Genomic DNA, 15,714 nt, shown 5'->3' on the forward strand with positions numbered 1-15,714 from the left:
TCGCAGCTGCGGAGCGTGCCTTTTCGCGAGCTTATCGTTGTGCCGGTATCTTCAGGTACGGCGGAGGCACTTGTGTGTTGCGCCTGTGTGCACGATCTTGGGCTATGCGCACTGAGCAGTTCACCTTAGCTTGCAACGACGACGGCGATGGGCCAAGAAGTTCAAAAACAGTAGGTCTGCGAAGATGTCGTTCCATCTGATCGATGAATTGTGGACTACACGGTACCGTGGCATTAGAGTTCTCTGGCGCATTGATTGACTTTAAAAGGCATTAGTTCTCACTTTGGAATATTTATAGACTCGAGTTGAAGGGATCGGGATCCTCCTGAGTTTGTCTTGTCGATGGGGCACCAGTAATAGGTGGGTCTGCTCGTAGGAACAAACGCGTGGCATAGGGCGGGATGGCGCAGAGCGTGAGAATCACGGCGCCAAGCAACGCGACGCCTGACGCGACGCCTGTCACCCCTTTACTTTCTTGCGCACACGACCTCCATCCGCAAGATTAAGACTGAAGCGCTGACGCTTTGTCGCTGGGCCCAACTCAGAACTCCGGTATTTTGTCATCAATTTTTTACTGTTCTCGTCGATATCCATCTACATCAGCTATAGTACCAACGGGATGGACGCAGATCTAAGCATACTACCCCCCGACAAGGAGCTCTTTACCGCTCCTGAGCCACAGCTGTCGCAGGGCCTATCCAAGTTCTTTGAAGCACTCAGAAGTCTTCCACCAGACGATAAACATATATTCGAGGCTGTAGTACGTAAAGGCTTCCTCACCCACACACGCCCCTAATCATGTTGCCGAACGTTAGCTTGCGCTTGCGATCCATGTTCCGGACGAGCCTGATGGGGAGCCACGGCCCAACAGAACAGCACTAGATCCGCTCGCCCAAGCTTGCATTCGAGCTGGGATGACAGAAGTCATGCTTCAGTTTATACACTTTCCTGATGAAGAATTCGTAGAAGCGTATTCGCTCTATTATGGCTACATGAACCAATGGCAGGCCTGGAACTCGCTGCTCAGGTTGGCACGATATGGTACTATCCAAGAGCGAGAACAGTACCTAGACAAGCTCATGGACGGAGGAATCATTCCACTGTGTCTGACGGCGAGTAGCTGAACGTTAGCATTTAGCTTTCAAAGCTAACAGTTACATGCTTAGACAACAAACCACTGTGCACTACTGTTTCGCGCCAGAGCGGCAGAGGTGCTTGGTGTCTTAGCTTCACAGACGTACCTTATCAAGAGACTATCATCCGACACTACCGCTGATATACTTAGGGCCTTGTACACGCTTGCGCTCCAGGACCCAGAAGCAACCTCAGACCAGCTAAGGGAACCGAGGACGATTTTTCAACAAAGCATGCTAAGATTGGATGGCAACGATCCGTGGAACGATGATGAACACTCTCGAAGTCTCATGTCGAATCGCCTTTTTGGTCAGGCGCAAGGCGCTGCACTTGAAACCGCCCGTAGTCTCATCGTGTTAAACACGCAGCCGTCTTCAAGACATTATCTCGATGTTCTCAGGCAGAAGCCATCTATCATTGACCTGTTAATGGACTGCTTGCTGATTAAACCACTTCATTGCCACCCGGAGTGCACGGCAGCATACGCAGCTAGCGACAACTTGGCGGCCCTTTTCAGGTGGCCTTCCTCCATGCTGGTTCCTGGTATCTCAACGCCAGCTGAACAAGTGCTGGGTGGCAAAGATTGGAAGGCGCTCCTTCAGTCTCTGCAGCTTCTTACTTCGCACAGAGACTGGACCGATAATATCATTGAGGCATGGATGAAAACTGAGCCGGATGTAGAGGATATCGAGGACATGGATCGGTACGTGTGATGGCTACGAATACTTCAATGCAAAAGGCTGACATCTCAGTGTTCTATAGGAGTATTGAAGATGCTCATAACCTCTTTAGCGAGGAAAGGTCCCAGATAGACGAAGAAGAGATCGATGAGGATTTCAAGACAGCAACTGGTCAGCAACATCGCTCAGCGTAACAGCGGGGTATTGATTCATCTACCAACAGGGCGCGCCCGAATTTCCCTCCTTCGGGTCGTCGCAACATTAACTCATGGCGCCGATGCAGCAGGCGTCAGAAACGTCGATGTCTATTCCTTACTGCCCATCGCTTACCGAGCCAGCCAGCAAGAACGACCATTCGAAGAAATGATCCACGAATGGCCAGACTGGGCCGAGCTAGAAAACAGCTACGAATTGGAGATCGAACACTACTTTGTGGCCCCTGAAAGCTTGCTTGGACCCACGGCTTACACGCGGCTATTGACTGTCTTAGCTCAGAGGAACGCCTTGAAGAGCCTCCACTCGCTGCAAAAGCCTCCCGCCGGTCTATCCCCTACGACGTCTGCTGCACAGCTCCGTCAAATCACTCATCCAGACGTTATCTCACGCTTACTCACTATCGCGATCATCAGAGTCCAGGGTGCCATGAGGAAAGCAGAGAGGGTCAGCGAGGGTGATGTGCCGAGTATTAAGATAGGAGCTGGTCTTGTCTTTGAGGCAGTTGCGGAGCTCGCCGCAGCCGTGGTTGCATTTGACGATTTAACAGGTGGGGAATATGCGGCCGAGGCAGCATCTGCGGCCAGACATTACCTCGTTCTAGCGTTGCAACATATCTCTGAGACCGCCACCAGGGCGAGAAAATACCGGCGCGCTTACTTATATCTGGTAGCCGCCGTCGAGGTTGGTGACAGCATCAAGGACCGGCGTGCAGGATGGACTGATGTCGAAGGCAAGCTCAAAAAACAGCTTCGGCAAGCCAAGAGAGCCTTCGAAGCCCAAGCGAACACCGACGTAAGTATCTTACCATAGCTATGGCTATACACTTGATGTGATGCAGCAGAATTAATTGATGTTCGTTCTCTTAGTGACATTCGCAGGAGATATTTTCTAGATTGACATCCGTTGTGACGTCTTTGATGGCACTCCTTAGTAGTATGGTTCCATGTTTCACTTATCAACTACCCTGATCAAAGGCGGAGGACATGACAGTTGAATGATGGGTTGAAGAGAATGAATAAGGGTAAGAATAAAGGCTGACGGGAGGGAGGTATAGGCATTGTGGATGTCGAAAACGTCCATGGTTTCAAACGCCCAAGACTGCTCTTAAATTTGATATTCGTCCGAAAGTCGCGCGACCTGCTCTACAACGCGCTGAGACGGCATCGCCGTAGGTATTCCCAAGCGCCAACCTCGCCGATCTGATGCATTTTGAGCTGGGCCCCTTCGATGCCTGATGTAGAGGGGATGTACCACGGTGCACGAGCCTGAAGCCACGCGGCCGTGAGAGCGTTCCGGCCCGCTTTTGAACCGAGCATGTAGGGGTTCTCGAAGGAGGCTAAAAATCGGTGAGTTAACACGGCTACAACGGGTACCTCTATTCTAACGCATGATCTAGATGGCTTCCAAAAAGTGAAAGACCAACAACAACAACATCGCAACTTGAAGTGCGTGTAACTAGGCCCTCAAAGTGCTCCCCCTCGTGTTCTCTATATTTTGGTGAGATCTACGTACTCTATACTACTGATACCATGCAGTGCCTGAATTTTCGTGTATGACACAAGGATAGATCTGATTTTTGAAAATCATGTGAGTTTATGCCATTTTATGCCACAAGCGTAAACGCGAGAACACCAGGCTGCACAGGTGTGCGATTGTAGAATCTGCCCAAGTTGCGCGCTTATGCCAAAGCTGCACCACGCTGGCATCTTTGGGGTCAAATTATGCCCATCGCAGAACAGCCTTTGATTGCATCAATCTCGACTTAAGATGGTATAAAGCGCCCAGGGTTCAATAAGCGCCCAGCAGGTTTTCATAGGCGTTCATGTCCGTGTCCTTTTCCGCACCGCACTGACATTATTTGATTAATCTTCTGTTGCGTCAGCATCGTCTCCTCGGAGAAATTCAGGCATTTTCCTCGCTAGAATTCCCCGCTACCCTAACACCGCGAGACACTGACCCGAACAATATACCGCACACGACTTAGCCTTGCGGACATGTCACGTCGAAGGGTGTACGATTTACCGAAAACGCGGACATCCTTCGTAACGTTCCCGGGTCTTTTCTCGCTAACTCCGACAGCCATGTCTATGTGTGGTCCCTTCCTTAGATCGTTTTTCTACCTGCATGCTGACAACCTACGTATGACTTAGGCGCGACAGATGGGCTACGCATGATTATACACCCAGACCTCTTCATACCATTCTAATTAGCCGCAAATCCCCGATTCGATGCAGGAGAGTTGAAACGTTGAATATTGAATGCCGGCAGTCATCAGGATTTTGACACGTGCATTAACCGCACTTTCCTGACTTTGCCAGAGTGAACCTACTTTCCCAAAAATTGAAACCACAATTCTGCTACATTTGAGGATTCGAAGCAGTTTAAAAGACTCGTAGCCTACTCTTCGTGATGAGAATTGTAGCTTAAATGCCACTGATACTGTTTGCTGGCCAAATATTCTCTAGTAAAGAGCCGAAAATACCAAAAAAGTAGGTTCATCTCGGCAAAGTCAGGATAATGCCGGTAAAGCGGCTTGTCATTTTCCTGATGCAGAGGCTGATTCCGAGTCCAAAATCCTTGATACCTAGGTCCCGTGAGAGGTTCTGGTTTTACCTGCGGAGAGGGTGCCTCCACGCATAGGTTCCCCTGTTGCAATGCACCGCGTTCACATGGACGCTAGGAACGATTTTACCCGTGCATAACGCTAGCCACCACACCGCGACACCATTAACAGGGTATTCTGAACGTTTGTGACAGGGAATCACAAGCACATGTTGATCACGGTTCGGTCGTGCGACCTCATCGTTTTCAGCCATGATTACTCAAGGCTGTAGATGAATTCTCGGCCACGAGATCAGAAATTTGCGTAGATCAATGTGAAGAGATACCGATAATATGGCGATTTCCACTGTAAGTTTGCTCTGTCTTGTTCCGCACCACCTATATTTATTCTTGGTCTTGTTGAACAGTGCACTAGTATACCGTGGCGTAAATGGGAAGAACGTCGATGAAATCCTCATGGGTCCTGGTTGAGCTGGAATCAAAGACTGCCTTTCCGCCGGCTGGCAGTCAAGGAACTCTGTTCTAGCCAAACACTCGGGTCGGATTGCCCTGAGTTTCAGCACACACAGCCAACGTTATTGACTGAACGTCTTTGACGGCATCCAGTGAGTAATATGATAACGGTGCATCAACAGCCCTCTTAATGATCGAGGCTTTCGGTACATGTCATTGTTGAGCGCATGGATCACTCGAGGGCGTTCTCAACTCCCTGATCCCATTGACGTGTCTGGTGCTATAAAATCTGGGAGTACCTTCCTTCAGAGATATCATCTTCTTTATGCTCGGACTCCCGCAGAATAGCTGGGGTTTCCACCAGAACAACAGCGACCTCGCTGGCTCCAAAGGCCATTCTCGCAAAAGTGTACAAGTGGCTCTCATCTTGTTCGGCCACTTGATTCTCTTGGCTTTGGGTTGGTCTTTCATCGCGGTCTTGCTTTGTGACGAGTACCGGCAGATTACACTCCCGGACATTGCCGCCCAATTGGCAATCGAAAACCCCCGGGCAGTAACGTACATAGCCAGCCTCGCCGCCACTGCGCTGAGTCTGCTATCGACCTGGTTCGTGCTGATGCGCTACATGGATGGGGCTCTCAACTCTTTATCGGAAAGCTAATCACCTCTCTTAGGCTCTTCTCCAAAGCTGTGCTGATGCTGCTGACCACGACATTGCTTCAATCGTCAGATGTGAATACCAGGAGGAAGCCTGTCTACATGAGACAATTTGGTTTCCTGGTGACGCTTTCGAGTACTCGCCCTTTTCTGAATGCTAGTTATCCCCCGTGGGTTGCTCTCTCTATTGTTGTACTTCTGTTGGTCAATACTACTGCATCCGGGTACGTGCAATGGCTACTCTGTATATCTAACACGGCACAGCTGACCCTTTCACTAGCTGGACCGCCCTCTTGGACCCGACCCTCATTCTTGTGCCAGGAGAGGTTAAAGGGAGCGAGGTCGACCTCACCACGGCTGCTTTCGAAGCCCTCCTGGACTCCGTATCAATATACCAGAATAATACTCATAAAACGATTGCAAGAGGTCCGTTCACCTTCTCTAAAGGCCTATCAGATTACTTATAAAAGTAGAGACTAATGCGGCTCAGGAGCTCTTAAGTGTGGTGACATTGGCGGGGGAGTCGGCTTCAGGCGCCAGTCTTGGCTCACGAAGCTTCTTTGACTTTGACGGTGCAACTTACAATCTCTCGACCGGTAAAGCGTTCAATTTCCAAGCTCAATATTTTACCATGGCTGAAGGTATCATGAATTTATAGGCGGTGTTTTGCCAGCTATTCCTGAGTACGCAGCTAGCCAAAGTCGAGCGCATTCAGAAGGCTGGGGCCTCACCTACGCAGGCGGAGATATCCCCTTGGACACGGAGGTGGACACTATTAGACAGGGATTGTCACGGAATTACACTGTCCGTCAACAAGGTCTTACTGCGAGCGTTTCTTGCACTCACTTACTACCCGGAGAAATGACCATGGGAGGTGAATATGCACCTTTATCGACTCCGCTTTCAACCCCGTGGATTGGTGATGTAGGATATCGATACTGGGAAATGAATGTGTCCTGCAATGCTGGTATGTATTATAAATTTGACTTTTCCGACTAAGCGATGACATTGATTTACACAGCTAACCTCACTCTGACATACGGTTATATTACCCAGACTTCCTCCTCTGGCGACGCGGACTGCATCGGCACCGGCTTTCTTCCGATTATGCCATGTCCGACCCAAAGTCTTACGGGTGCTGACAACAATAGTTTCAGTAAGTGCATCAGGCGGCTATTAGTGTTTATTGCTGATAGAGGCAGTCATCAATATGTGGGGCATTTGCAAGTACGGTTCGATTGGGACGACTCTCTGTCAAGTGACCCCGCTTGTCACCGATGCAATTGTTGTATATGACAATGGCATTATCAATCAGCAACATATCATAGCAACGCGCTCTCTGGGCGAAACCAGCCCTGCGCTTATGGCTTACATCGTTGGACTGGTCCAGCAGGTTGGGCTGACAGCCCAGGGTATAGTAGGAAATCCTGTTGGCGACACGATAAACTTGATGGTGTCGTCTCCACCCGACGCAAACGGCACGTCATCAAATGCATCTCAAGCTTCAATCAACAACGTCTTGGTACGCTCCTATTACAAACTTGATCTGGCTCCTATGCTAATCGTGAGCTATGGCCTCAGGAGAACTATTGGCGGGGCGTGATTGAGTTCGGAGGCACTGTAAGCCGATCGACATATTCAAAGTTCTCTTAACTAACCTTGCGTTTTACAACTCTGTAGTACCTACGTTCCGGATTCTCAGCCAACGGAAACCTCACAGCAGATATGAAGTCTTCCTTCAGCGGCGAGGTTTATGTTCTGACGATAGGGTGGTCGAAGGGGTGGTCCGACCGAGCTGCCATAGCGCTTATCCTCACCATGCTCCCCCAAACGATGGTCTCGCTTCTGACACTTCTCATTTTATATCGATCTGGGGGTGATTATCTTGGGTTTCTTCCAGACTTTGACCCGTCGAACATCTCCGATGCACTATTGGCCAATCGCGTTAACGAGCAGGGTGAAAAAGGGATTCTTCCTCGAACTCGTGCTGATGCATTGGCCGAAACAAAAGTAGAGCTCAGCATCCATCATGACGGGAGGAAGATATTGACATTGAAGGGTTGAAGTTTTATCAAGCGTGAATAGCGGTGTGCTTGACAATAGTACCTAGTCATCGATATTCAATCATGTTCGTTGCTAAATCATAGTACTTTGCAAGTACTTTGCTATTTTGTCATCTGGTTTCTTGCTACATACATCTAAATACGCCTTTGTTTTGACGTCGTACACTTCGGGTTTCCTCAATCACGGGTTTCGAAAAAGTCAATTACTTCTAAACATCCAATTCCACTGTTAAACATAATATTAATCCAGTGCAAATCGCTCATTCTACTCCGTGAGGCGCCAGATACGCTGCCTACTTCCATAGATCCGCTGAAACGACATTGTCGTAGATATTCCCAAGCGTCAACCTCTCAAACCCTGTGCGTTTCAAACCGGGCTCCTTCAACGCCCGATGTAGAGGGGATGTACCACGGTGCGCGAGTCTGAAGCCAGGCTGCAGCGAGAGCGTTACGGTCCGCTGCTATTGCGAGTATGATGGAGCGCATGGATCGCGATGTAGCTGTGAAAGAGAATACGGAGGAGAGCGGGCCTTCGAGAGCATTCATGCATACTAGGAGCTCGAAGGGGAGCTTCTCGATAACTGGGTGGCCAAAGGAAGGAGATGGTGATGACTGGCATGCCACAGAGCGACGCGTCGAGTCAGATGCAAAGAAGGTATCCGAGGGAAGCCTATACATCGAAGCAAGCGGCGAGGGAAAGCAGAGACTTGGTAAACAGGGATAACGTACCAATTGGGTTGCATCCATATTCCAAACCCTCCGGTGTGTGCAATCTGGTCCCGAGTCGACGCAACATCCCCAAACCATCCAAGCCCAATCACCTCCCGATCTTCCATGTACGGCGTCGAATGTAGAAACTGTTCTATATGCGTGTCCACCTCGCCATAGTCCACGTCTGACAATCCATAGCCACCAACCCCGTCCGACCACCCAAGATGCGTCGAGAGAGCCCACAGGCACAGTGGTGAGATACGCCCGCGCGTTACGAGGCGTATGATCGGGAAACCGGAGGTCCACACCACGATTATGGGGGCCGAAGGAGACAAGGTAGCTCGGCGTGACTTCCTCTCCGTTGAGGGCAAGGCAGGTCGGCCTGTGGATAGTTCCCAGGTCCCGGAAGCTGCCAATCGCGGAACAGTGTTCCAGGACGTGAATGTTGCGTTTCGGTATGTGCAGCGCTTGATCGCGTAGGATGCCGTCGCGGTATTGGAGTTCGTCATTCGTCAAGGAGGTCAGTCGGGCCTACGAAACCAGGCTCCATGAGCTCTAGAATGAAGTGAGGGACGATGGAATTGGGGCGAACATACCAATAAGACCTTGGATGTAAGTTGTTTCCTGGAAATCCGATGAATAGACGTGGACTCACATCGCTCGAGTGATACAATGGTGCCCTGTTTTCTTTCCCGTGGAACATGTGCCTATAGTCACTGGATCATATAAAATAATGTTGTGTTTTAAGCATGTAAAGTTATCAGCGGTCCCTCATGCTTCAAAAGTCAACACCTCGAGTGAATAGAGATCACGACAAGAAGCCAAACAAAGTGGCGCCTTCATGACAATCACCACCTCAAACTTCACCAATGTCACTAACCACAATATCACAACATCACGACCTCACTACAAAACGCAAAACACAAAACACAAAAAACCCATAAACTCGCAAGCTCGCCAACAAAGACACCGTTAATCGCAACCCGCCATCGAACATCAAAGGAGATACTCTGTAACATCCGATATCCATCGACATCCTTTCCAAACATAATAAAAATAAACCTAGCTCACGTACGTAGGTACTTGTATGATTTGTGAAAAAGAGTAAGAGGGTGGGTATGAATACGGCGTCCCTACATCAAGAAGGACAAAACAGGGGTAATGGTAATGGTAACGACAAGAATCGGTATGGTATGGTATGATAAAACGAACAGGCGCGTCAACGCCCCAGAAGACAAGTCGAGTCAAAGGATCAAAGAACCGGAGTCAATAGATACGGAGGTATGTAGACGGATAGAGACTAGAGACTACGCTGTAGGCTGTGTTATGGAGGGGGCTAGAAATGACACTGAGGAATAAGAGGTACACCTATGTGCAAAAGACCGGGTAGGCAGAACAGAACAGAAGACAAGACAGGAATCGCATGTGAACGCGGTCAGCTCAGGAAGGGGGGTAGGATGTGGCAAGGTGGCAAGGTGGCAAGGATAGGCAGGTGAGAGCGACAAGGGGTGAAGGGTAAGGAGAGGACAGAGACGGACAGACGGACAGACAGACGCAGGGGGCGCGCTAAAAACGCATTTTCAGCACGACATAGACGTAAAGTACGAACCAGAAAGACCAACAAGAGAACAAACGAAACCCAGATTACAACCACATTTTCGACAACGAGAGATACCCATATGTTCAACGGGAAAACGCCTAACTGGCAGTCCCAGCATACGCGTCCTCGTCATCATAAATCGTAAACCGCGCAACGCCCGAGCTCTTCTTTGCACTATGTCCCATCCCCTGTTGCTGTTGATGCTGGAACGGCAGCTCGGGCAGCTGCGCAGCCGGCGGCGGCGTCGTAGGCGCATACAGCACGCGCATACCGCCGTTGCTCGCGCTCGCGCCCGTCACAGCACTCGCACCGGCGCCCAAGCTCATGTTCGGGCTGTGACCATAACCATTACCGCTGCCGTTTCCGTTTCCGAGAGGACCAGTGAAGTGCATCGGCTGCGGGAACGCGGGCGCGGGGCTGGTGGGCTTGCTGCTGATGCCTGGGGAGCCGGGACCGGGCGACGTGACGCGCCGCTCGGCGTACGCGCGGAGGAGCGCGTCGGGGGACATGACTGCCGCGGGGACCATGGTCACTGCGGGCGCGGGCGGGCTGGGCATCTGCATGTGGTTTTCGGGGTACTGTTCGTGCTGGGGGGATGGCAGGAGATAGCTGTCGCCGCTGGAGTTCTCGTGCATCACTGCAAGTCAAGGTAATCAGGCTATGCGCGCGGCAGCATGAATGGAGGTACTCACTCTGCAAGGAAGGGAAGATCTCTTCCTCATTCAGTGGCATCGCGCCGTGCGTCTGCGTGGGCGACATCTCATCGCTGCCGGGAGTCGAAACACCAGAATCGGGGATAATGGGAACCGGGGGAACAAAGCCATTGTGGAACGCACGGCTGACGACCGCGCGGCGGGACTCCAGCGACGGCCTCACATCCGCCGCAAACGACACCCTCGACACCCGGTCTCCAAACGCCGACGTGCGCACACCGGGCCGAATATGCGCAGCGGGAATACGACCGTCCCTCGGCTCGTCCATCGACACCGCGTGCATGCCATCGACGGCGCCGGCGGAACTGACCGCGCTCCCACCGCCGAAGGTCGAATTGCGGTTCCCGCTACTGCTGAGCGCCATGCTGTGACGTACGGCGGCTTGGGCGCCGGCGACGGAGATGGCCTTCCAGTCGTTGGAGATGACTGACATGCGCTTGTCGACCATCTCGGAGAAGCGCTTCGTCTTTTCCTTGCCCTTGGCGCGCGCACGCTTGAGATACCACGCGGCAGCCAATCCAATGAATAGCAGTGGGATGAGGATACCAGCTGCGATCTTGCCGCGCGAGAGCGACTTGTTCCCGCCAAAGTTGTTCACGTACGTGACAGCGCTGGAGCCGGTGGAGCCGTACGACGCGGACTTGGTGTCGTCGTACGTGGCTGTGAAGACAGGGGCGGCTGGGAACGGGCTGAGGAAGGGCTGAGTTCCCGAGGCGACGATGGAGAGCTGGAGGTCCATCGAGCTGGTGCTGTTCCACCACGCGGCGTCGAGGGAACTGTTGTAGCTCCCCAGGGCGTTGTTGACGTTTTGCCACATGTGGATGCGGGGGACAGAGAGGGACTGGGCGATGACATATATGTCAACGGCAGAGACGCCAGTGAGGCAGCTCGGGTCCCAAGCCATGGAGAAGGGGTCTGAAACGGATACGGTCTGTCCGCTGGCAGGCGATATGTAGAAGCCCCCTGAGGTACAGCTGGAGCTCGAGGCTGGTACCGTCACATAAGATACTCGGGGGAGCGCATATATGGAGTAAATACGAACCTCTCTTCTTGTGGTGAAAGTTTATGGGCGATCCTGCATGGCCCACACGAACGTGGGCGAAACCTCTTGCGTTGTTCATGATAGGCTTCTCGGCTGAGCGTGTGGGGTTAAGAGAGAGAGGTAGTGTGTAATGAATGTATGCGCTGGTGAGCGCTGTGAAGGTGAAGGAGAGGGATGCTGTCGAGCGGCGGGGAGGGAGTCGAGGGCGGGGGAGCGGGGAAAGAGAGCAACGCTGGCGTTCTCAGCGACGAGACACCGACGCCGTTGATCAATCCACACACAATTCAGACTCAGCCTCGGCAATCCCCGGATCCACGGCCAATATGGGCCTTGGCTTGTCGTCGTCATCTTCAGTAACCAAGAGAACGGCGTCTGTCCAATGGGAGGCCATTCTCTGGTGTTCACACCTGTCTGAGAGTCTTGCAAAATTGGATGCATAACTCTCTGCAGCGGATCCTCAGCCTCTCTGACGACATCATACACAGCTACACTTGAGTTTGAACTTGAGAGAGTTCCTCCAATGGCACGATTCGCCAGGGCTGTCCATCCGTGACATCAGTTCTTGCATGCTGAACGAGAGAAATTCCTGGGAATATTCCGAGACCATCATGTCATGTAGCATCACTCCTCCACATCCCCACCTATCCGGACCGGGAACATCCGAATCAAATCACCGAGAAGGCCGATCACCGCTGCCGCCGTCTTTGCATCTCATCCCGACCATCGTCCTCGGACCTCGACGGGACTAGCAGCGACAATCATATCCTGCCTTTCACTCACTCAAACTTGCTATTCGTCTGAGTAAGCCTTTTTCGCATTAACAAACGAGTAGCTGGTAAGAACCCTAACACTAAGCGCCACAATGCACCCTTGCTTGCTCGTTCCCGAGCTCCTCCAGCTGATCTTCGATCAGGTAGACAGCAAGCCTTCCTATGCCCGTCTCGCGCAGGTATGCAAGGTGTTCCAAGACCCGGCACTAGATTCCCTGTACTTTCGTCTTGAATGCTTCTTTGACATTATCCTATGTCTGCCTGAAGACCTGCTCGGCACCAAGAAACGCATTCAGCACCGTGACAAGGCGCGTTCCGGTGTGCCTCCTGTGACGAGCACGCAGCGTCTTCCTCTTAGTGTGCGTATATCACCCACAAAAGTCTTAGCGTCACCTAACCTGTACCTCCCAGTCCTTCCGTCGTAACATGACCCAAGCCGACTGGGCCACCCTCATCTCCTACTCCTCTCGCGTCCGCATCATCGAATCCTTCGGCCCACCCGTCTCCCGCAAAAGTGTTCAAGACATCTACATCGCCCTCAACCTTTGCCCCATCCCCGTCCTCTTCCCACATCTACACACACTCGACATTGACAACTGGCGCTGTGGTCTGCATGTCCGCCTCCTTATTGGGCCACAGCTCCGGCATCTGCAGTTCTACTGGTCGATATGCGACAAGTTCCCCGAGATAGCCTCGCTCGACACGATATGCCCCGACCTTGAGAGCCTCACGATATCTAGGCAGAGCAAGCTGCCGGATTTTTTTGAGCCAACGTTGGCGGTGTCGAGGATGGTAAGAGGGTTGCGGTGTCTGCAGACGCTCAGGATCGGGGCGCTGGATCAGGAGACGCTAGTCCATCTTTCGAAACTGCCGACGTTCAACAACCTCGGGATGGACGTGACTGAACGAACACCCTGGCTCCTCGATACTGTCTACTTCGGTTTTCGATCCCTCGACTCTCTGAGCCTGTACTGCGACACCCTCCAGACATGCGCCGCGGCCCTGCCCCTCCTCCTCGAGCCCTCATCTCCATCTGAACAATCCCCAGGAGGCGACGCCATAATCCGCCACCTCCAAGCCACCGGCGCCTCCCCCTCCCTCCTCGACTTCACATCCTCCGCCGCGCGTCACATCTCCCACACGCACCTCACCTCCCTCTCCATCCTCAACAGCCACCGCTCCCTCCACAGCCCTCTCAACGCCTACGACTCCCTGCTTCCCCTCTGCGCATTCCCCAACCTCACCCACCTCGCATACACAAATACCGCCGACACCCCCGTCCCGCTCACCGGCCCGCAAATAACCTCCCTCGCCGCGTCCTGGCCCCGCCTCGAAGACCTGACGATCGCACCCAACAACGACCCCGCGCTGCCCTTCGCGCAGCTCATGACGCTCTTCCACCTCTGCCCGCGCCTCTCCAGACTCGCGCTCGACACCGCGATGCACGAGAACGACGTCATGCTGCTGAGCGCGCACCCGGAGCTCGTCGTGCGCAACGCGCGCGTGCGCGTGCTGCAGATGTGCACGACGCCGCCCTCCCCGCTCGACGTCGTTGTGCCCATTCTGCGCAGGGCGGTGCCGGCGCTGAGGCAGGTGAGGCCGCCGAGGAATTCAAGGAATTCAGGGCTGTATAAAAGGGTGTGGGACGATGTGGTGCGGGCGGTGGTTGAGGCGGCGGGGGAGGAGTTGTGACGAGCTTGCCTCCTAGGGGTTTTTGTTGTCGTCGGTCTGTTCTACTTGCGCAGTGAATTGAGGCGATGAGAAGGCGGGGCCAACTGCAGCGTCCTAGCGCCAGCGGTTTACATAAACAAGTACTAGGAGCACGTTTATCTTCCTGGGCCCTCTTTACGCAATATGTGCGTTTAGTTCACCCACCTGTGGTGATGCTGGGACGCTTGTCGCTATTTAGAATCCAGACGATTAAACCAACAGGCGAACATAACGTTCTTTCGCCATCGCAGGACCAACGCTTCCCCGGTGCTTCTCCGTGTCGGTCGGGTAAGCGACCTCGCGCTGGCTGTCTTCGACTTCGGAGTGGTCACTGATGTCACTCCTTGCCAATGATTTGACAAGTGTTTGCTCCATAAAGAACTGTGTGAAGCCTTGTGATCACGAAGTGAGTAAGCGCTAGCATGCTTGCCGAGGACGCTCAGAAGCATTCCCAATCAATTGGCCGGCGTAGATCTTCTGCATGTACACCCTTCTCCGCTATCGATCAGTGTACTCTAGACCTTGCTCAGCTCACTCATCTTACTTCAAAAAACACTTCGTCCAATCACCATAATGTCAGCACAATCAACCACCATCCCAGTCCTCATCCTCGTCTTCCCCGAGTTCAACACGCTAGACGTGAACGGGCCCCTCGAGGTCCTCCGCAACACATACCTCAAAACGCAGCCCACAAACTTCTCCATCACCGTCGCCGCCGCAGACGAGCACACGACCGCCGGCGAAGACATCATCATCAAACGACACATCTCCCTCCCAGAAGCGCTCTCCAGCATCTCCTCCTACTCGATCCTCATCGTCCCCGGCGCGAGCCCGAGCGCGATCCTGCCACACCTCAAACCAGGCGACCCGCACTTCGCCGCGCTCCTGGACGTGTGCGAGGCGTTCAGCAGGCTGGGGCCGGTGGCGGACGGGACGGAGAGGACGTTGCTGAGCATCTGCACGGGCGCGCTGATGCTGGGGTACCATGGGCTGTTCGACGGGTTGAGGGCGACGACGCATTTTATGGTGTTCGATAAGCTGAGGGAGCTCTGCGCGGACTATGCGGAGAGGAATCCGGGCGCGAAGGGGACCGTCGTTGTGCCCCAAAGCGGGGGCGAGCCGGTACGGTGGGTCGATGCAGGGTTGAACAACCATGGGGTGAGGGTGGTCAGCGCGGGAGGGGTTAGTTGTGGGATGGATGCTACGCTGTTCGTTCTCAGTGAGAGACTCGGGCGGGCGACGGCGCTGAAAGTCGCTGGGGTTATGGAGTACGCTTGGAGGGAGAACGTGTAGTAACCAATCGTTCCATGCTCAAAGCGAATGATCAAAGGCCTTCAAAGGCTCAAACGTAATATCCAGGAGATGTCAATGAGACTTGAGCAATCGTGGACGGAAGTCAAGCA

At 52.9% G+C, this 15,714-nt stretch overlaps 4 protein-coding genes across 4 annotated transcripts; 3 read left to right on the top strand and 1 right to left on the bottom strand.

Moving 5' to 3' along the window:
• Positions 1 to 619: 619 nt before the first annotated feature.
• On the top strand, positions 620 to 2,961 carry CONPUDRAFT_78164 (uncharacterized protein; the record flags this gene model as incomplete). The annotated part of the gene is made up of 6 exons (XM_007777372.1): positions 620 to 760; positions 816 to 1,102; positions 1,202 to 1,837; positions 1,897 to 1,985; positions 2,038 to 2,822; positions 2,923 to 2,961. The coding sequence occupies 6 exons, from the start codon at positions 620 to 622 to the stop codon at positions 2,959 to 2,961; spliced, it is 1,977 nt and encodes a 658-aa protein (XP_007775562.1).
• A 2,409-nt stretch (positions 2,962 to 5,370) lies between these two features.
• CONPUDRAFT_147821 (uncharacterized protein) lies at positions 5,371 to 7,908 on the top strand (the record flags this gene model as incomplete). The annotated part of the gene is made up of 9 exons (XM_007777373.1): positions 5,371 to 5,651; positions 5,720 to 5,926; positions 5,983 to 6,128; positions 6,176 to 6,343; positions 6,376 to 6,669; positions 6,724 to 6,858; positions 6,899 to 7,224; positions 7,272 to 7,322; positions 7,383 to 7,908. 9 exons carry the CDS (start codon positions 5,371 to 5,373, stop codon positions 7,764 to 7,766), a joined length of 1,992 nt encoding a protein of 663 aa, XP_007775563.1. The 3' UTR covers positions 7,767 to 7,908.
• Positions 7,909 to 9,393: 1,485 nt separating this feature from the next.
• Positions 9,394 to 11,999, bottom strand: CONPUDRAFT_113580 (uncharacterized protein). The gene is made up of 3 exons (XM_007777374.1): positions 11,832 to 11,999; positions 10,769 to 11,776; positions 9,394 to 10,713 (listed from the first exon to the last, which is right to left on the bottom strand). Exons 1-3 carry the CDS (start codon positions 11,908 to 11,910, stop codon positions 10,175 to 10,177), a joined length of 1,626 nt encoding a protein of 541 aa, XP_007775564.1. The 5' UTR covers positions 11,911 to 11,999; the 3' UTR covers positions 9,394 to 10,174.
• Positions 12,000 to 13,480: 1,481 nt separating this feature from the next.
• On the top strand, positions 13,481 to 15,659 carry CONPUDRAFT_85948 (DJ-1 PfpI family protein). Its single transcript, XM_007777375.1, has one exon. The coding sequence runs from the start codon at positions 14,885 to 14,887 to the stop codon at positions 15,602 to 15,604; it is 720 nt and encodes a 239-aa protein (XP_007775565.1). The 5' UTR covers positions 13,481 to 14,884; the 3' UTR covers positions 15,605 to 15,659.
• Positions 15,660 to 15,714: the final 55 nt, after the last annotated feature.

Source organism: Coniophora puteana (assembly GCF_000271625.1).
Source record: "Coniophora puteana RWD-64-598 SS2 unplaced genomic scaffold CONPUscaffold_21, whole genome shotgun sequence".
Lineage (NCBI taxonomy): Eukaryota > Fungi > Basidiomycota > Agaricomycetes > Boletales > Coniophoraceae > Coniophora > Coniophora puteana.

What these genes read in the sequence shown, in the direction of transcription:
- CONPUDRAFT_113580 (XM_007777374.1), bottom strand. Translation starts at nt 11,910, where the DNA reads ATGAACAACGCAAGAGGTTTCGCCCACGTTCGTGTGGGCCATGCAGGA. An exon ending in CTTTCACCACAAGAAGAGAG is followed by an intron (nt 11,777 to 11,831) that starts GTTCGTATTTAC and finishes TGACGGTACCAG; the next exon opens with CCTCGAGCTCCAGCTGTACC. An exon ending in GATCTTCCCTTCCTTGCAGA is followed by an intron (nt 10,714 to 10,768) that starts GTGAGTACCTCC and finishes CTTGACTTGCAG; the next exon opens with TGATGCACGAGAACTCCAGC.
- CONPUDRAFT_85948 (XM_007777375.1), top strand. Translation starts at nt 14,885, where the DNA reads ATGTCAGCACAATCAACCACCATCCCAGTCCTCATCCTCGTCTTCCCC.